The 21324-nt window shown below is 40.9% G+C and overlaps 1 protein-coding gene across 4 annotated transcripts in view; it reads right to left on the bottom strand.

Annotated features, from left to right (window-relative positions):
- Nucleotides 1-2102: 2102 nt before the first annotated feature.
- LOC118364750 (breast cancer type 1 susceptibility protein homolog) overlaps nucleotides 2103-21324 on the bottom strand; it is a 49813-nt gene continuing 30591 nt past the window's right edge. For all 4 annotated transcript variants that reach the window (XM_035746464.2, XM_035746451.2, XM_035746471.2 and 1 more), the window contains exons 19-21: nucleotides 10812-10885; nucleotides 9813-9873; nucleotides 2103-8885 (exon numbers count right to left, since the gene is read on the bottom strand). In XM_035746464.2, the coding sequence (XP_035602357.1) occupies nucleotides 8791-8885; nucleotides 9813-9873; nucleotides 10812-10885 (230 nt within the window). In that variant the 3' untranslated portion in view covers nucleotides 2103-8790. The remainder of the gene's footprint in view (nucleotides 8886-9812; nucleotides 9874-10811; nucleotides 10886-21324) is intronic.

Raw genomic sequence — 21324 nt, 5'->3', positions numbered from 1 at the left:
TGCTCCTTTATGTAGAGCTATTAACAAGACAATGGTTTTGTCCCAAATGACATCCTATTCACTTTATATTGCCCTACTTTTGACCCGGGCCCATAGGGCTCATGACCTTTGCGTACATTTCACATTAAATATCTGCGTGCGCCATTTCTGAAAATAATAGGTCTAAAAAATATAGAGAAATATAAACTTCAGCACGCCATGCATACCTATGTTTCCCCTCATAAATCAGACCCATAGTGAAACTGTGCAGGAGGTGAACAGCATTAAAACGCATGACCGGAAATACACCCTCCGTTCACCTTTTATGGTGTCAATAACACCCTTTATTTGCTGTATAATTTGGCACGAATTAGGACAAGCACAGCTTGTAAAAGAAGGAGCAATGTCATATTTGATCACATTATGTAAGATTGATTTTATATTGGAAACAATTTTAAAAGGCTACAGCCCACACTTCTATGGAAAGGATGAATTGTTTGTAAATATGTTGTTTATAGATTACAGTGTTTCTATATTCTGCCTTGGTATAAGCATCCGAGATTAAATAGGTTTACGATGTTATGCTACTTTTACTTAGAAATACTGTAGCCTACCCATACAGTCAATTATTTTACATAAGCTGGTCTACTTACTCTGTTGAAAGAATGTTTTCATTTTCTGGCAGTAATTTATGTAATTTGCCAAAAGACTTTAATCTTACAGAAACTCAAACTATTGCAAATGGTTGTGGACCTTTCAGCTAAAACTTTTGAATTCAACAATGTTTTTCATCAACTTTTCCCCCAACCTAAATATGCTGGACTGCCCGTGAATTCTGTAACATTGTCTAGAGCCTCTTAGATGTTAAGCCCTATATGGGGGACTTTAAGCGGTTCTGGACTGGTTCCGATTGACATTTTGTTTTACAAAGCGCCTTGTGAACATCATAGGGTTCCGTGCCTTAGTGTCAGAAAGCCCCATTTGTCTGCTCTCCGCTACCACATTTTCAGCGGAAAGGTGACAGTCTAGCAAATCCAACAGTTGTCATTTCATCTCGCTGTGACATTCTCAGCCGTAATTAGATGTCACAACATAAAAAATAAATACTAAATTATTTCATAGAATTGAAACAAAGTCCACTTTCTCTTGGTCACAGACAGGATGAAATCCCTTTGTGCTTAAAGCTGAAGTTGTAATGAATCTGCACAGTGGACGTTTAGGAGAAAATTATTTATCAGTTACAGGAAATATTGTACTGTTACTAAGTTTGATCACATTTATTTGAGTTATACGGCAAAATGTTATATGTTTATAATTTGATTGTTACTATATTTAGAAAGCATTTCAGTCATTTCAAGCCCTATTGCCCCACTGTGATTTTTCATATTTTCATAATATTTGTACTATGCACTTGAGCTTGTGTCCTCAAAAGTGAGTACACCTCAGCAATTTCTTATATGTTTACAAGACAGGTGAGTTCCAGACCTATCTAAACTCTGCAACATTACCAGTTATTGTTTATGGCCATCGTGAAACATAATTACATTTGGGTATGTCTGTTTAGGCAGAAATCAACATCATTCAAGACTAGCTACAGTACACTAAAGAATTTTTAAAAATAGGGTGAGCAAAACAGTTTTTTCTTTTTTAACACAACTGCAAACTTTGAGTAGGGCATTCAAGAAATGCGTCTGATGGGAATCCGTGATGTCATCAGCATCCCCCTTACTTGAGGAGCAGTAGAGAAATAGAGAACAAAAGATGAAAGCCCCTCCCCCCCACTTGTGCTATGTCATGACATACCTGAACCTATTGAAATGTGCTTTTATTTAGTAAATCAGGTGTTAAACGAGGAGAAAAGCAGACTCCAACACCATATATACGTACAAAATATATCTCAAAATGTGCATGCGCCATTTTTCCCCACAAGTGTTGGCATTTATTAAAACTGAACTTGATTCGAGAAGGTTCTTTCATTCACAGACTTTAGACCAGGGGTCGGCAACAGGTGGCCTGTGGGCCAAAACCGTCCTGTGAGTGATTTCTTTTGGCCCACCCAAAGTAAAACATTTTTGTTGTTGTTTTAGTTTTGGTTAAAAAAAAAGACAAAAATCACCAGGAAATCAGCTAAAAATTTGTTTAATTTAAGAAATCTGTTCCAAGTATCCCCATGAATTAAAAAAGAAACGTGATCATTTCATACCTTTATTACATTGAGACATGACTGTTTCTGAAAATAACAAATCCATTTTTGAGCAGTCGTGGTCAATTTGCAGTGTACAGATTATTATAACAATGCTCCGGTATCCGACAATCCGCTCAAACCCCTACTTTAAAACAGAGTTTTGGATATAATGACGACACCTATGTTTCCACCCCCAAAATGGGATTTCTTGTCCACAGAGAGGAACGGCGGGCTATCAAGCTCCGCCTTTTCCCCTCTTTGGATTGGTAGATACATCTCGTTATTTTAATACTTTTTTGAATAATCGTGTGGTGCTGACGTCTATTGACTGTTTTCAATGGCGAGAGATGCTATTCTACTTTCCTCATGTCATTAATATGCTTCCCTATCTCGCGACAACTGTGATAAGTGTTTTTTCTCAAAGTTGTCTGGATGTCACTGGCATCCATTGGGTATACTTGCATAGGAGCAAAGCAGGACTTGTACACATCAATATGTGCTGTGATTGGTTGATTCAACTCAAATAGGCATTACAAAAACACAGTCCATTGAATGAACCACATCAGGTAACAATTTCGATTAACATTCTACATCACCTTGGAAATGAGTGCGTCACAATAATCAGGCAGCCATTTGCGAGTGGACCCATGATTACACCAGTCGAATTGACAGGGTTAGAGGTTCCAAGCCTGTTCTGTTCATTTTTTTCAGATGGCTAAAACAATGACATCATACTATATTCCAATTCCCACATCTTTATGCACATAGGCCATTGTCTATTGAACCATTTGAATATGTCCATTGTTGTTTGGCCTTTAAAAATCACTATTGTAAAACATTGCAACAGAGGCCTAATTCAGTGTTTTTTCCCCCTTGTCTTCAATAAAATGCATGCTATTGTCAAAGACAGTTAAGCTGAATCCATACTCCAAGGTTTCTCTGTGACTTTGGGGGAAATGCTGAAAACAGCATGCAGTGCTCCATCACACCAAAGTGCACATCTGGCATTTGAAAGGCCCGCAAGTCAGAATTGTGACTATTTAAAAAATATTTTTAAATATATTTCTCGGCCACGATGGAGTCAACAACCGCCTTGTTCAAGTTGGAGATCGAGCGTTGTAATGAGGACACTGGCATTTTGGTTTGTTTTGAATGCAAGATTTTTTGAGAAGAGTGCTTTCAGCTGAATTCTGACAGCTATTCTTAGTCTTCAATGGTATGTCCGAAGCATGCACTTTCTTTAAACTGAAGGTTTATGAATAATTATGACATTGCAGCTGTTCCAGTAGGGGGGTTAAGACAGTTTTGTAGTAGGAAACTTGAGTCTAGAACTTGATTTTCATGACTTGGAACTTCCAGCACCAATATGTTCTTCGCCCCCTCCATAGTCCCAAATGCAATACACTAATAGACTGTACATGGGATACATATTGGCTTGTAGAGAACTTTTATACCTTTCTCAGCTAAAGTGGGGTGGGAAATACTCAGTAGGGTCTCTACTAACCAAATACAAGCATAATATCCCGCTGCTAGGAGAACGGTAATGTAAAGGACTCGGACGCTAAGGATTTGGACTCGAGGACTTCGGGTATCAGACCAGACGATATAGACATTAGCCAAAAACAGTTGACCGACTTCAAGGTGACGCAACAAAACTCAATAAAAATCAACACATTACATTTATATATGAAATGCTCAAAGACAAATATACTACACGGCCAAAAGTATGTAGACACCTGCACGTCGAGCTACTCATTCCAAAATCATAGGCATTAATATGGAGTTGGTCCTCCCTTTGCTGCTATAACAGCCTCCACTCTTCTGGGAAGGCTTTCCACTCGATGTTGGAACACTGCTGCAGGGACTTGCTTTGTGCAGGCCACTCAAGTTCTTCCACACCAATCTCGACAAACCATTTCTGTATGGACCTCTCTTTGTGCATGGGGGCTTTGTCATGCTGAAACAGGAGAGGGCCTTCCCAAAATTGTTACCACAAAGTTGGAACCACAGAATAGTCTAGAATGTCATTGTATGCTGTTGCATTAAGATTTCCCTTCACTGGAACTAAGGGGCCTGGCCCGAACAATGAAAAACGGCCCCAGACCACCGTTGGACTGCCAGATAGTGAAGTGTGATTGATCACTCCAGAGAACGCATTTCCACTGTTCCAGAGTCCAATGGTGTCGAGTTTTACACCAGACGCTTGGCATTACGCAGTGATCTTAGGCTTGTGTGCGGCTGCTCGGCCATGGAAATTCATTTCATGAAGCTCCCAACTAACAGTTCATGTGCCGACGTTGCCTCCAGAGGCAGTTTGGAACTCGGTAGTGAGTGTTGCAACCGAGGAGACTATTACGTTTCGGTGCTTCAGCACATTGCTGCACATCCTGTGAGCTTGTGTGGTCTACCACTTTGCAGCTGAGCCGTTGTTGCTCGGTGCCTTAGACCGCTCCGCCACCCGGGAGGCCCCAGTAAGGACAGTCTGCCAACGTTTGCCTATGGAGATTGCATGGCTGTATGCTCAATTTTATACACCTGTCAGCAACGGGTGTGACTGAAATAGCACAATCCACTCATTTGAAGGGATGTCCACATACTTTTGTATATATAGTGTATATGTGCAGAAGACTCCATTTAAAACAATGCATGAGTGTGCATACATGCGTAATATCACCCAGTCTAATTTACGACTTCTTGATGAAAACCTTTCCAGATTCCCTCAGCAGGCGATAATGTATAAAACAGCAGACGATAAAGTAGTATAGCAGGCCCTGTGGGCACCGCCAATCAATAAACCAGCGGCAGGCGAAACACTTCCAGCAGCTCAGGCAAAGTCTCTGTCGATATTTATAACCCAACTTCTACCTGGAGTAGGCTGCGGTCTACAGGGTAGGGCTCCGCGAAGAGGGGAGAGACGTCCTTGAGGCGTCACTCTTCCTTCAGTGCGGTCTACCATAAAAGTACAACCCTATATAGGTATATTATTATAAGCTTATAACTGGGAATCAGGACTAACTTTCCATCTTGGTCCCTCTGTCATATGCTCTCGCTGAATCTTGTGATAGCAGACTAACACACATATAAAACATTGCCAAACATATGGTAGAGCATTAAGCATATCAATGTTTTTGTCTTGCATACATTTGTCTGGTTTCAATACATTATTTAGACGGTGCTTTCTCCATATATGATCGTTAAGAGATACTGTCACCCTTTGGGGTCCAATTAGATTCAAGACAGACATGAGGCCTTCTGTCTCTCACAGCAGGAACGGCGCTCCATTACAACACGCCACACAACTGTCCTTTGTTCCTATGCATGGATACCAACTATTAGGATTCTCATTGACCTGATGCATCCATAGCATATGGCGCCTTGAGTGAAAAAAAATAAATAAAAATGTTTAAGTCAAATTCATTATTTCTATCCATTCTATAGGAGGGTGAACTTAGTGTGACAGCTAAAATCAGATAACAATTAGTCCCTTCCAGCTACCATTGAGGTTAGTACACAAATGTGTTGAGTTAAAAAATCTAAATATTTTTATTTTTTTAAACATTCTCATTATCGATTAAATTGTCCGCAGCACATGTGGAATGCTATTTTGGTATTTAATACCCTGGGTGCATACAAATGAGTTTGGATGGAACAGTCCCCCTAGGGTTTTTACATTGCAACTTTACCACATGCCGCTAACCGTGCTATTGTGCTACAAAGTCCTTCATAGCACAATATTTTGGACACCACCAACTTTGTCCATCAGGAACAACCTCCCAGGCTTATGTGACCAACCAGGTATGCAACACGGATAACCTGCACGCCACAAGACTGTGTTAGCCTGTTGAGCTAAACCTAAGCATCAGCTCGGGGGAACTAACTCAAGTCTTCAGGTCTCAAACCATGTCAGGCTAGCCTAGTCACGGTGGGTTACTTACAGTCACAGAATTGCAACAGGCTCTCAATTTATGGACGAGGGCCATCCTTGGCCCCCTTAATGTGCTTGTGGTCCTCTCCACTCCTCTCAATCTCTACCCTCGCTATCTTCCTTTCTATTCCCAATTGTCGCCTGTTCAATAATTCAGTAGAACGTTTGCTACTGGCAGAGCATATTCCTGCTCCCCCCACGCCCCCTCTCTCCGCGCTGGTCTTGTTTGGGATATCTAGTGAACAGGGGTCTGAAAGCCTTGTAGGATACACATAGTGGGCTTTAATGAACCAGGGGTAAAAAGCTTCTTCAACATTAAAATGCATGAGACCTTGAGAGAAGAGAACAGCGTACCGGGAAGTCAAGGTAAATAAATACTAATAGGTTTTTCTGAAAAGAAAACACTCAGATGACGCTGGCGCAAAACAACAAGTGTGTCTGATAAAAGGTTTTAAGCCAGTTGGAGCTCCCGGGCCTCAAACAAAGGTATTTTTTACTACCCCATAGAACAGTTTTGTGCTTGGACCCCTCTTGCAATATGCTACTGATTCACTGAGAGATGCTCTGGCCTGAAGCACAGTTAGTGTATAAAGTCAAATACTGGAGAACATTTCGTAACAGGCCTGTGAGCCCCACAAGCGCCCCCTTTTTCTTTGTTGTTTTCAGGGTATGTCAGGCTTTTCGGAGGAAAGAGAGGGAGGGAGAACGGAGGCAAAAGACGCCAATGTTGCACCACCCTATTAAAGACTCCTGTTAGCTTTCCCTGTGTGTGTGTTAATATATACACGTGTGTGTTTGTACGAACATGTGCGCATGTATGCGTGCATATAAAACAAAACACCAGCCTCTGGCTCTCTTCAGGTCATTGGTTTCTCATTCTCACAGGGTACAAAAATATATAATTTGTTTCCATGCGAGTTGTTTTAAGTAAGAGAACATTACATTTATGTACATCACACAGAGTTGAGTTATAACACAAAGCGACTGCATAACAACTATTTTAAAGGAAGTCATGTAGTCATGGTGACAAAAACAAGTCAACCCCAGGGGATGGGGTAAAGTGCCATAATCTTTTGAACTGGTTGATCATGGATTGTCTCTTAGGCATACGGTGGCTTCAGAAAGTATTCACATCTCTCAACTTTTTCCATTTTTTTGTTTTTGTGTCACAGCCTGAATTTAAAATGGATTAAATTGAGATGTCACTGGCTTACACACAATACCCCATACATTTGACAAATTAATTACACATTTAAAGCAGAAATGTCTAGAGTCAATAAGTATTGTTAGGACAAGGCTAAATAAGTTCCCAGAATAAGTTGCATGGGTTCACTCAGTGTGCAATAGTGTTTAGCATGATCTTTTTCATGACTGCCTCATCTCTGTGCCCCACACAATTATCTGTAAGGTCTCTCAGTCGGGCAGTGAATTTCAAACAGATTTAAACACAAAGACCAGGGAGGTTTTCCAACGCCTCGCAAAAGGGTACCTATTGCTGTGGTGTATCTGTACACCCAGTCACAACAAAGATACAGGCGTTCTTCCTAACTCAGTTGCCGGAGAGGAAGGAAACCGCTCATGGATTACATCATGAGGCCAATTGTGACTTTAAAACCGTTAAGAGTTGAATGGCTGTGATAGGAGAAAACTGAGGATGGATCAACAACAATGTAGTTACTCTAAAATACTCAACTAATTGACAGAGTGAAGAGAAAGCTTGCACAAAAAAAATATATTCCAAAACATGCATCCTGTTTGCAGTAAGCCACTAAAGTAATACGGCAAAAAAAATTGCCAAAGCAATTCACTTTTTGTCCTGAAAACAAAGTGTTGTATTTGGGGCAAATCCAATACAACGCAATACTGAGTACAATTCTCTATATTTTCAAGGAGAGTGGTGACTATGTCATGTTATAGATATGTTTGTAATCATTAAGGACTGGGGAGTTTTTCAGGATAAAAAAATAAAAGGGAAAGGAGTGAAGCACAGGCAAAATCCTAGAGAAAAACCTGGTTCTGTCTGCTTTTCACCAGACACTGGGAGATGAATTCACCTTTCATCAGGACAATAACCTAAATCACAAGGCCACATCTACACTGGTGTTGCTTACCAAGAAGACATCGAATGTTCCTGAGTGGCTGAGTTAGTTTAGACTTATATCTACTTGAAAAACGATGGCAAGACCTGAAAATGGATGTTTAGCAACGATCAACGACCAACTTGATAGAACTTAAAGAATTTTGTAAAGAATTTAGAAAAGAACAGACTTACCCAGAAAGACTTAAAGCTGTAATCGCTGCCAAATGTGCATCTACAAAGTATTGACTCAGAGTTGTGAATACTTATGTAAATTAAATAATTATGCATTTAATTTTCAATAAATTTGCTAACATTTTTTAAAACATGTTTTCACTTTGCCATTAACAGGGTATCATGTGTGGATGGGAGAGAAAAAAATATTTAAACCATTTTGAATTCAGCCTGTAACACAAAATGTGTAATAAGTCAAGGAGTATGAATACTTTCTGAAGGCACTGTATTAAGAAAGAGGGTGGCAAGGGAGCCACTTGGACGTGACACCGGGGACTGCCTCTAGTGACAGGATCCAGACCAGGGAACGATTTGTGTATCACACCAATGAACTGAGTGGAGTGGGTCCAGGCCAGCGGAGCGATTTGGATGTGACACCAGGTCTGAAGGTTACGTTCTGTAGTCGTCGAGGCTTTGAAGGGTGTAGGTTGCCACGGAATCAAATACCCAACCACGGGTGATGACCGTGGCTATCCTCTGGAGGGCTGTGGGGAACACACAGGAAGTGAGGATGAGGTATGTGTTGCTATGGCAACACCCTCAACAAAATGGCCATAGGTGTATTTAACTAAAACAGGTAGACGCAGCGATATGACATCACACACCGCGGATCGACTTCTTACACCATTTGCCCTTCCCAATGTGAGCGTGGCCTTGTGTTACCTTGTGTATGGGCTGATGTGTGTAGTGTGTGAGATGGTGTGAATGTGTGTATGTCTGTGTGTTTGATTAAAATCGATGGTGCAGAAGGGCTAGCAGGTATAACTTGGTTACCTGGGAGAGCCTGAGGACGTTGGGTAAGAAAGGCCACGTTAAATATGTAACTACACAAACTAGATCACCGGGAGAGGGATGTATTGGGTGTGGTGCCGTTTGTAACTTTTTAATTAAAGAGATGTATTTTGTGGCACAGAATTTATATTTTTCACATAAAATAATAATATTCACATAATTTTCGCATGTTTAGAACGGTGCCCCATAAGGATGCTGCTACAGCACCTCTCTCACCCCCCCTTTCCATTTTCCTCTTTATCTTTATTAGTCCATTTGTTACAGTGGACATAAAAATAAAATAAAAAATGATACATGTTTCTCAGACCCCCAGATAGTACACACAAACACAGCATTTCTCCCCACCCCCACTCTGTCTGACACACTAGAGGTCTATCCCTGTGCGGTGCTTCAGCCTCAGGGCGATAGGGGGTGTGGATGACTTATGCAACCGCCCTGTCGTTGGCCGGGACGGCACCATAATCACAGCATTTTTAGGAATGGAGCCTAACGGTGTGTGTGTGTTTGTGTGAGAATGTGTGTGTGTGAGAGAAAAATGTTGGAAATGTGTGTGAAAGAGAATGTGAGTGTGTGTGACTGTGTGTGTTTGTGGAAGAGGCATTTCCACTTGTGAGACTCACCTTGGTAGTTTATTGGTGATTGGTCCGAGCCTGGTTGTACCACTATTAGCTGATGAGTTTTCTGACAAAAAGTAAGAAAAAGAGAATTGATAATCCCCTCTTCCCCACTACTGTATCCGGAATTATCCACTCAAGTAAAGAACAATGACTGTGAGGTTAAAGTGCAGACTGCTTTAATTTAAGGGTATTTTCATCCATATCATATCATTTTTGTACTTAGTCCACCCCATTTTAGGAGACCAATAGGTATTGGAGAAATCCACTTATGAGTATTGAAGTTGTCAAAAGTATAGTATTTGTTCCCATATTCCTAGCACGCAATGATTACATCAAGCTTGTGACTCTACAAACTTGTTGGATGCATTTGTTTTGGTTGTGTTTCAGATGATTTTGTGCCCAATAGAAACATTTAATAATGTAGAGTGTCATTTTGGAGTCACTTTTATTGTAAATAAGAATAGAATATGCTTCTAAGCACTTCTACATTAATGTGGATTCTACCATGATTACAGATCATCCTGAATGAATCATTATTAATAATAATAATGAGAGAATGTTAAGACGCACAAATGGGGGGGGTATGATATTTGTGCATCTAACTCATTGAACTTTAGACTACTTTAATACGCATACAATTTCTCCCAATACTTTTGGTCCGCTAAAATGGGGGGGACTGTGTACAAAGTGCTGTAATTTTGAAACGGTTCACCGGATATGGATTAAAAAATTAAACCGTCTGCATTTTAACCTCATAGTCAGTGTATAATTTCACCATCTCAATATTTTGGGAGCTCACTGTACACACTCTGTCCCCCCCACACACACACTTTCATTCTCATCATATGCTGGTGCTAGTCCGTTCTTTAGTTTACTCTTATTATTATCTAGCCTGATGCATCGTTGGGAAGGGCTCGTAAGTACGCATTTCACGGTAGTCTGTTGTATTCGGCGCATGTGACAAATAACATCACATTTTCAAGGTCAGACAGACATTCTTACCAGTTCACCAGTGAAGAGAAGAGGCTCTTGAACCACTGTTGCGCCGCAAAGCTCCACCATCCACTCCATCTGACCTGGAGAAATGGGAGAGCGAGAAAGACATACATCCTGATTAAGAAACAGAGGTCAGTGAGTTCCCCAGAGCCTTCATTAATAACATGAATCTTGAAAACCTTCGCACGTCTACGAGTGATCCAAACAACTCGTAGGGCAGCCAAAGGGCATCGTCAGATGCTTTTTATTGCCCCACTGCATCACTTTATTCACAGAACATCTCTGGTAAGACATATAATCAAGATGTTTAGGCTGCCTGACAGTGCAACTTGGTCTCAGAGCATTGCGTATTATTTGGTATGTAAATCGGTGACTCTCCATTTTGTATGATACGTATGGTATATATTAATTTGTGGATGTCTATCACCCACTTCGTTTAAGAAGCTACGAATTACGATATGTTAAGAATTTGCAAAACGTACCATATGCACACACACAACACATGACCAAAAGTATGTGGACATATCTGCTCATCGAACATCTCATTCCAAAACCATGGGCATTAACATGTATTTTGCTTTTTGGGAAGGCTTTCCACTAGATGTTGGAACATTGGAAGCAAGTCCCTGCAGCATTCAGCCACAAGAGAATCAGTGAGGTCGGGCACTGATGTTGGTCCTTTAGGCCTGGCTCGCAGTCGGCATTCCAATTCATCCCAAAGGTGTTTGATTGGGTGGAGGTCAGGACTCTGTGCAGGCCAGTCAAGTTCTTCACACCATTCTCGACAAACCATTTCTGTATGGACCTTGCTTTGTGCACAGGGGCATTAACATGCTGAAATAGGAAAGGACCTTCCCCAAACTGTTGCCACAAAGTTGGGAGCACAGAATTGTCTAGAAAATCATTGTATGCTGTAGCATTAAGACTTCCCTTCACTGGAACTAAGGGGCCTAGCCAAAACCATGAAAAACAGCCGCAGACCATTATTCCTCCTCCACCAAACTTGACAGTTGGCACTATGCATTGGGGCAAGTAGCTTTCTTCCGGCATCCGCCAAACCCAGATTTGTCCGTTGGACTGCCAGATAGTGAAGCATGATTGATCACTCCAGAGAACGCGTTTCCACTGCTTTAAAGTCCAATGGTGGCGAGCTTTACACCACTCCAGCCGACGCTTGGCATTGCGCATGGTGATCTTAGGCTTGTTTGCGGCTGCTCAGCCATGGAAATGCATTTCATGAAGCTCCCGATGAACAGTTCTTGTGCTAACGTTGCCTTCCAGAACTCAGTAGTGAGAGTTGCAACTGAGGACAGAGGATTTTTACGCGCTACAGCACTCGGCGGTCCTGTTCTGTGGGCTTGTGTGGCCTATCACTTCGTGCTCCTAGATGTTTCCACTTCATAATAACAGCACTTACAGTTGACCGGGGCAGCTCTAGCAGGGCAGACATTTGACGAACTGACACGTTGGAAAGGTGGCATACTATGACGGTGCCACGTTGAAAATCACTGAGCTCTTTCGTCAGGCCATTCTACTGCCAATGTTTATATATGGAGATTGCATGGCTGTGTGCTCAATTTTATACACCGGTCAGCAACGGGTGTGGCTGAAATAGCCAAATCTTCTCATTTGAAGGGGTGTCCATATACTTCTGTATATATAGCATATGTTACGAATTTGGAAAACGTAAAAGTATCAAAAAAGTAGATAATCGTTGAAAAGTTGCTAATTAGCTCAAATGGTCAAAGTTGTCCATGATTCGATTTGAACTCGCAATCTTTGGGGTGCTAGGTGTTTGTGGTATACGCCCACCCCGACCAACCACCCTACTTTTGTAGCTAGCTGGGCTAGCATTTTATCCAGGTAGCCTAAGACAACAAAAAATATCATTACAGAGTCATAGACCGTTTAGGCAAGATGAAAGAGGAAGATGGTATTGGCGTTTCTCTACAAGTCAACATTTTTTTTTAAAGGTGATTAGACGATGTTAAAAGTTGAAATGGTGCTGGAATAGAGGAGGCAGCGCATGTTTTCTTTGTGGTAACTCAGTGGTTCTAAATCAATAGCTGTTTAGTAGTCCGAAACATTAACTTGCTTGACCATGCTGTAGGTCATTTAACCGTTTGTTACATGCAATATGTTTTGTGGACTTCACCAGACAGACGTTGCTCTCCGGTTTTGTGATGAAACAAAGGTGTGGTTGAATTTATTCTGCCACTGTATCTTCCTACTGTCTCGGCCTTAGGCCTATGTATCATAGTGCCGAGGCATATGAATTAACAGGTTATAGAGCAAACAACACAATTATCACAACACGTGGGTTGTAAATCTAGCTTTTTTTCCCTGGCTTGGTTTCTCCAGTGATTTTACCCATGCACCGCTACTGTTTGCAGCCATAGGTGGTAATATTGTGGAATAATTTGAATGTTAATTTTGAATGAAAGCTGATCCGAGAGCAGAACTGCTTTTCTGTCAATCCTATCAGTATCGACACATGGTCTAACCATGCACTTAGCGAACATTCTCTCTACATTCAAAAGTTGGCTTGAGGCCCTGATCATCTTAAGTAACAGTCGAACGAGAAGGCCGCTAAACCTTGTCATGGATAGGTATCAACTCCTTTTTTCACCAAGTCACCAGACTTAATTTCTTCCTTACCTCCTCTCCCCCATCTTCCACATCCCCAAAAACTAATTAATTAGAGTGTGGATTCATTACAGGATTTGATCACCCGAATGGGAAGAGATAGGGAGAAAAGGAGAAAAGTATAAAAGGATGGACGTAGCAGTGGGTTGGTGGAGAGACGACGATTAAGGAGAGACCCTCACCATGTGTGTCAATAGGTTGGTAACATTGAACCTGTCCATGAAGACCACGTAATTTCTTTCTGACGTAGGTGTTGGCGGTACACCGGTATGATGTTGATATGGATTTTGCCATATTGTGCTTCTACATCTGCATTGCTTGCGGTTTGGTGTTTTAGGCTGGGTTTCTGTACAGCACTTTGTGACGTCGGCTGATATAAAAAGGGCTTTATAAATACATTTGATTGATAAATTAATACACGTATGAAATAAAGCGTTTTTGTTTAGTTAATTTCAGCCGAGTTTCTTCTCGGACGCAATCTGTCTGCCAATCAAAGTCAACAAACAAGCATGCGCAAGTGCAGAGTAAGCGGAAATTTTGTGAAGTAAACTCATTCCGTTAGCAAAAGTGCCCCCTGAAAATCAAGCACCGAGAATGACTGACAAGGAGAATAACGCTATTGATGTTGATTTGCAGGACGACGAATAATTGGTTCGAAAAAAGGGGGGACTACTCTGTCGTTTGGAACTGGTTTAGCTTGATATCCGACCTTGACCAACAAACAGTACTTTGTAAATTGTGTCGACGCACTAGCCAAAAGGTGGAAACACCAGCAATCTTTTTCACCACCTGAAAACCCTGTATGTGCACGAATGTGAAGAATCTACCAGAATGCGTGCAACAAACCCCCGGCACAATTCCCAAGACATCTTCAAGCAAGACCCGCACTCAGCTATCACTCAAGGCATCCTTCGTTAGTGGTATTCCCTATGACAAAAAGAGCAAGAAGTGGAATGAGATAACGAGTGCAATTACGTATCACATAGAGACATGGAACCAATTCAAACTGCGGAGGAAGACAGTTTCAGAAAGTTGATTTCGAACTCTAGACCCAAGATATGAGATGCCGAGCCGTAAATACTTCAACAACACGTCTGCCAGAACTCTACACAGAAGGTCTGGGGGCAGAGTTGCCAACAAAATCCCTAACACTGCATTCTTCTCTACCACTGCCAACTTATGGTCAAGCCGGACCACAGAGCCATACATTAGCCTCACGATTCATTACATTGACGACAACTGTAAGCTGCTTAAGCAAATGCCTTCAGACCTCTTATTTCCCCAGACGACCACACCGGAGGCATAATTGCAACCGGGCTGAGGGAGGCACTTTCATCCTGGGGCTTGAAAGAGTCACGTCAAGTATGTATGACCACCGACAGCGGATGGAACATGGTCAAAGCATTGGAGTTGAACAAAAATGGACAAGACTAGGGTGTTTCAGACACAGGCTACACATTGCCATTGGTAAGTTTCAACGTCCAAAAACAGCTAGGTACCAGACTGTATTCCTTCCTCTAAAATTATTCCACGGTTCACTTGGCCAATGAATGACTACACCATCGCAAAACCAACCTAAACCCGAGGTGACCTCTGGTTATCAATTCATATGGTGAGAAGATTGGAACACTTTTTACACGCTCTCAGAGTAGGGGTGTACAAAATGAACAAAAAGTAATATCACAATATTTTCCACTGTCCGTACTATAACTACATAATATCACGATATACTGTACATTTTCATTTGATTTGAAGTATCACTTTATTCACTTCGTTAATGTCTTCAGTCTGTCTCGTTTTTTGTTTGTGTCGGTCTTCATCCACAGGTGGTGTGATGTTCAGAGAGTTTCCATCACATTGCATGGCTATACCAGGGGTGTCCGGCCCTTCTCCTGGACAACTACTGGGTGGTTTGTTTTGCAGAGTTATATTCGGTACCCTTTTCACATTAACGAGTCCACACAAACAGAGTCAAGCCGAGCTGTACTTCCCTTCACTGTGCTAACCTGGTTACGCATTCACCGTAGTGGCTGGAAAAAACACTGTGAAAAGTTTGTCACTATAATTTGAAAAGGGTATAATGTTGCTGCTCAAGAATCAGGACAGACTTTGGACAAGAAACATGGGGGAAGGAACATTTACTGAAAACAATATATTTTGTGGATCTAGCCAAGAATTTGTTCACTTCAGGAAGAAAAACCTAATTCCAAACATTACAAGGTTAGAAACGTGTAAATCAACAAGCTACATATAGGAAACCAACCGCAGCATTGATGATTCTTTCCTTTCAGGGCTCGTGTTCACAGCACTTTGTAATTGCACTCTATATCCCAGTGAAAAACCAAATCTGCACCAACAAAGTGGCACTCGTATTATTCATACTTAACTTTTATTCAGTCTGGTAAGTCACGGATAAATTATATTTTGCAATAACAACCTTGTTATTCAATATGCAAAAAATGTAACATTTTCAAACTAAAAATATTTTCTACCTCAAGAAAATCCTTATTTGGGGAAAGCCAAGTAAATGCACATGGTGTAGAGATGATATAGATTGCACTTATTGTATATGATACACACAGTGGAAGCAGGCAGGTAAATAATAGATGAAGACCCTGTTGAGACATGTTGCCGAGAACAGACTCCAGTTGTGTACCCTCTCCACGTGAAAGAAAGCCAAAAAAACGCATGCATGCACGCACACCCGCTGACACTAGTCATTTAGCACGTAATCTAAAGCAGGCGTTCTCAAAGTGGGGTCCACGGACCCTCAGAGGTACTGCGGGGGGGGGGCTCCACCCCTCCGTTTAAACAGCAGATTAAAGCATTTTGGAATAAGTAATACAATGTAATATTATGAATCTACAATTTGTGTTCTCGACATGGGCCTGGGAGGCTCACAGGGACATTGGTATTCACAGTACTCCACCAATTACAATTATTATTTGTATTTTTTTTTTTTAACTTTAAATTAGTGCAACTGTCCAGTGAAAATCTCACTCATCCTAGAGTCGTATTGGTGGCCAATGTTCCCTCTAAGCTTCACGGGTGAGCGGCCATGCACCTCCGAGACTGCCTCGCAGAAGAAATGCCAGGCCCGCGCAGAGACGAAAGAGATTGAACGTCACCGAGTTCGCCCCATTACTTTGCACTATACAGAGCAACGGTTTTTTTCTTCTGTGATCCAATCAACATTATATCAGCCCCTTTTCAATGCAACAAACCTAACTTTTCAAGATTGAGTTTGTGATTATGTTGTAGGCAGAGTCAGAGTGCACCGGAGTAGAATTATATTGATGAGGATAGCCCAGGAGTGGTCTTTCAAATCCCCCGAGAGTGAATGTGCTTTTCAGATCAGAGCTATGTGTGTGCACATTTTTGATATTCTTCGAAGTTATTAGTCCAGTTATAGATAGGTATAGGTCAGCAATTTGGAGTTACTGCTTCCTACAAGAGCACAAGTGTAGGCTACATTTCTTTGAAAAGCCAGTCAGGTAAAAGTCTTATGTCTTAATTAAAAGGGTCAGTGTTGAATTGAATATGCAAATAAGCCCATAGGCAGAGGGGTAGAAAACATTGTCTAATTCTCTGTATGGTAATAATAATGACTTTTATTTTGTGGTTTCTTGCATCATACAACACAATAGAATTTACAGTCACCTGTTTGGCCCTTGGTGTTACAGTAATCAATTTCAAGCCCTTTATGTTTAAAAATGTTTTTTTTTTTTTTTTTTATATATATATATATATATATATATATGTCTCATGCAATGTATGCCAGCATTGAACAACACATATAGGCTACTGTAGGATGTCATAGAAATCATGAGCTATTTCCATGTGAAAATGTTATGGGATTTGCTTAATTGGTTTTGTTGGTAGGCCTACATTAAGCTCAAATAGTAGCCAATATACTATTGTGGCTGTCTAAAACTGTCAGGGTACAGCCTCAGTGTCTACTGTAAACGTACGCCAAAAGATGCACAAAAAAAAAAATCATAAGAATGTTCAAGTTTCCGCTCACAGGACCTAATATTTGCTCAGTGTCCCAAAACATTTACAGGGAACATTGTTCGTGGCCAAAGCATAAACTTGAGGAAAAGAACAACACCTCAAACTCAAAACAGACAACCGTTTAAAAAGTGCTTGTCATTTCCTCATTGAGCTGGCCAATCAGCAGTCTACTTGTATTCATATTTTTAATGACCGGTATATGCCCACACCATTCTGTTGTTGGGGTACTCCCACACCATTCCAACACAGAAAAGCTGATTTTGAACATGCGTAATTACAATTTTTTTTAATGGAAATCTGTTTCCCACATAATGTAATTAATTATTGGTCATGATTCATAGAAATCTTGAAACAGTGGGCAGTTACTTTAAGCTTTAAAACTGCAAGTATCTCTCTCTGCCTCATTGCAAAATGTGTAGAACTGCAGAAAATTAGCTTGAAAACGGTAACTTTTTCCTTCTAATGCTAAGAGCCGGGCCTTTAAAATGTTCCTTCCCTGGGCCCGAGAATTGGTTTGTCTGGCCATGCACTGCCGAAGTCATGGTAAAACTCCTTGTATGCAATATTTTTTTTTTTTTATCTCACTCGAGTTGATTATGATGGGGTGCCTGATGAATTTGCGATCAGAAAAGGGGTCACAGGCTCCAAAAGCTTGAGAACCCCTGATCTATAATGCACGCGCAAACCCATTAGCCAAGCCTGCATTGTTCCAGCCTGCAGAAATGCACATTAGGAGCACTTTGATGCCCCAGGACCTTCCTCCTCCCATTCATCCATCCATCCATCCGGAGAAGAAATGTTATTGCATGACGGAATATGAACTCTCCTCTACCTCTTCCGAACAATGTCTCTTCTAATGCGGAGTGGACAGAGAGGACAAGATATAGATAACCTTCACAGTCTCTTTCCATCAGTGTTTGGCGCTTATCAGATTTGTGATGAAGGGAGAAGATTGAACCTCAAACGCCAACTACCTACAGTGCCTTCAGAAAGTAGTCATACCCCTGAACTTTTTCCACTTTCTGAGTCACTACTTCACAGGAGCACCATTTCAAAGTAAACTTTTTTTATTTTATTTATCAAAATGCATTTTTGGGCAGTAATACCTTCTGGAACATGTGAACTTTCATGTGCCTTAATAACAAGCTTGTATGCCATCTGTAAATACAAATACAATTGTTAAATTACGAGCCTAGTTGGTTAAGCCACGGAAAAAGACAGCAACCTTCCTGCTAGCCATGATTGGCTGAGATATTGAGTGAGCTGGACATGCCGCGAGAGGAGTTCGGATTGGTCTGCCATGTAGCACTCTTCTGTCCATAACGAGAGCTGGTCAGTAGGGTTTAGGTAATCCTTTCTAAAGCGGCTTTATTTAAAAGATATCACGTAGTAGAACTGCTTAAGTGCTGCTCTCCACTTTCTGGAGGACCGAGTTGAGTATGATAGCTAAGGAGATGGAGAAAATTCTGGCGTTTAATTGCAAATATGCAGACGAAGTCGAAAAGAGAACACACAAAGGCTGATGTATAAAACAAGTCTCCGGATTACATCTTTAAACGAAGGGCAACCATGAGAAAAGCGTCCATCCATGTACACGGGTAAGATAGTCTAGCTAGCTAGCTACATTTTGAGATGTGTGACCCGATTCAGGAAACTAGGCGTATGTCGTGGGTCACTACTTCACAGGAGAGCCGTTTGAATGTAAACTTTTGGCAGAAATGCCTTCTCGAACATGTGAACTTTCATGTGCCTTACGAATAAAATTGTTAAATTACAAGCCTAGTTGGTTAAGCCTAAGGAAGACCGCAACCTTCCCGCTAGCCATGATTAGCCAAGATCATGAGCGGGATGGACATGCCAGATTAGTTCGGATTGGTCATATAGCACGCTTCTGTCTTTTTGAGATGGCCACAATGTGTAGGTAATCCTGTCTTTTTTAAATGTCATGTATCGCGTATTAAAAACTTATGACTCCACTATGCAAGTGTCCATTTCAATAGAAAGTCACTGCAACAACTTTTTCATAGCACTCTCATCTGAGTGTGCCAGAGCGCAGAATAACTGACAAATTTATGAACGCCCAACGCCCGTTGAATATGGCCGGTGTTAGTAAACGTTGGCAAAAAAGACCAACCAGCTCTGCTAGGGCGAGTAAATTGATTCGAGTGAGCTGTTCTCTCTTTTGTATCTGCAATTAGGTTGCAAGCTAGCCAACATTAGCCAGTTAGCAAGGGCGCTTGACTGCTATTGTCAGGTCAGAACGCTCGGATCAACCCTACTTTTTGGCCAGAGCGTCCAGTGTGCGCTCCAAAAGCGAAACGCTCTGAATTTACAAAATGGCCAATCTGACAACACCTAGAACACACTCAGGCACTCCAGATTAAATTTACAAATACACCTGTAGTATAAACCAGCCTTTAGTCTTGAAATCTTTGGTTGTTTAGTACATAGCCTGATTCACATGTGAATCCTTAAATAGATGGGTGGTGCTGAAGCTTAAAGAGGGTGTGAACGATGCTGAATGGGTGTAGACAAACAAGAGTTCTCCAGTTTATTAACTTTCTAAGCAGAATTACTTTCCCTATTGTTCCTCAACTGTAGTGTATGATTGACAATTTTCTAGCTCTGAGTCTCTACTTTTAACCAATGTAAAAAACAACTTCAACACCATTTGCCCATGTACTCTTTTATTCACCACCTGGCACAGCCAGAAGAGGACTGGCCACCCCTCAGAGCTTGGTTCTTCTCTAGGTTTCTTCCTAGGGAGTTTTTCCTAGCCACCGTGCTTCTACATCGCTTGCCGTTTGTGGTTTTAGGCTGGTTTTCTGTATTACACTTTGTGACATCTACTGATGTAAAAAGGGCTTTATAAATAAATGTGCTGCTTGCTTGATTCAACATTTTTCTACCTAAGACCGAATCGAGCCAGTCGGTCACATTTTGTTACAGCCCAAATTCCATTTGGAATTAAATATGTTTTTCCTCACCCATTTACACACTGTACTCCATGAGAAAAAAAGAAGAAAATATTTGCAAATTTACTGAACATGAAATATCTCATAAACATTAGTATTCATTCCCCTGAGTCAATACTTTGTAGAACATCTTTTGGCAGCCATTACATCTATGAGTCTTTTGGGGTAAGTCTAAGAGGTTTCCACACCTGGAATGCACATCATTTTCCTATTCTTTTAAAAATTCTTCAAGCTTGGTTGAATTGGTTGTTGATCATTGCTAGACAATTGCTAGACTCCAGTATAGATTTGACCATGATTTGACCATGTGTTTTGGTGGAAAGCAAACTGAACCATGTTTCCTTTTGGATCTAGTGGTTTCCTTCCTATCCGGCAACGGAGTTAGGAAGGATGCCTGTATCTTTGTAGTGACTAAGTGTATTAATACACCATCCAAAGTGTAATTCAAAACTTCACCATGCTCAATGGGATATTCAAAAATTCTAGTTTGGGGTATTGTGTGTAGGACAGTGAAAACATATATTTTTTATTTTTTTTATTTTTTATTATTATTATTATTATTTTTTTTTAAATCTATCCATTTTAAATTTAGGATGTAACAACAAAATGTGGAAAAAGTCAAGGGGTGTGAATACTTTCTGAAGGTACTGTACTAAAAAGAGTCTCCAAAAAGAGTGAAAGATTACATCCTATGACAATTTCAAGATGTTTAATGTTTAATTAAGCAATTAAAATATTCCATCATGCTTAGGGTCATGCATAAAATAAAAGGTGCCCAAGTGTCCATTATTGGTTCTACCATGGCTAGAAGAAGTTCTCTTAGTGACTTTGAAAGAGGGGCCTCAAAGGAGCATAGCTGGTTTGAAGGGTGTGTGTGTGTGTCA

The sequence above is a fragment of the Oncorhynchus keta genome, chromosome 3, assembly GCF_023373465.1.
Source record: "Oncorhynchus keta strain PuntledgeMale-10-30-2019 chromosome 3, Oket_V2, whole genome shotgun sequence".
Classification (NCBI taxonomy): domain Eukaryota; kingdom Metazoa; phylum Chordata; class Actinopteri; order Salmoniformes; family Salmonidae; genus Oncorhynchus; species Oncorhynchus keta.
The sequence above is the reverse complement of the archived record's forward strand: the minus strand, read 5'-3'. Positions and strand labels throughout refer to the sequence as shown.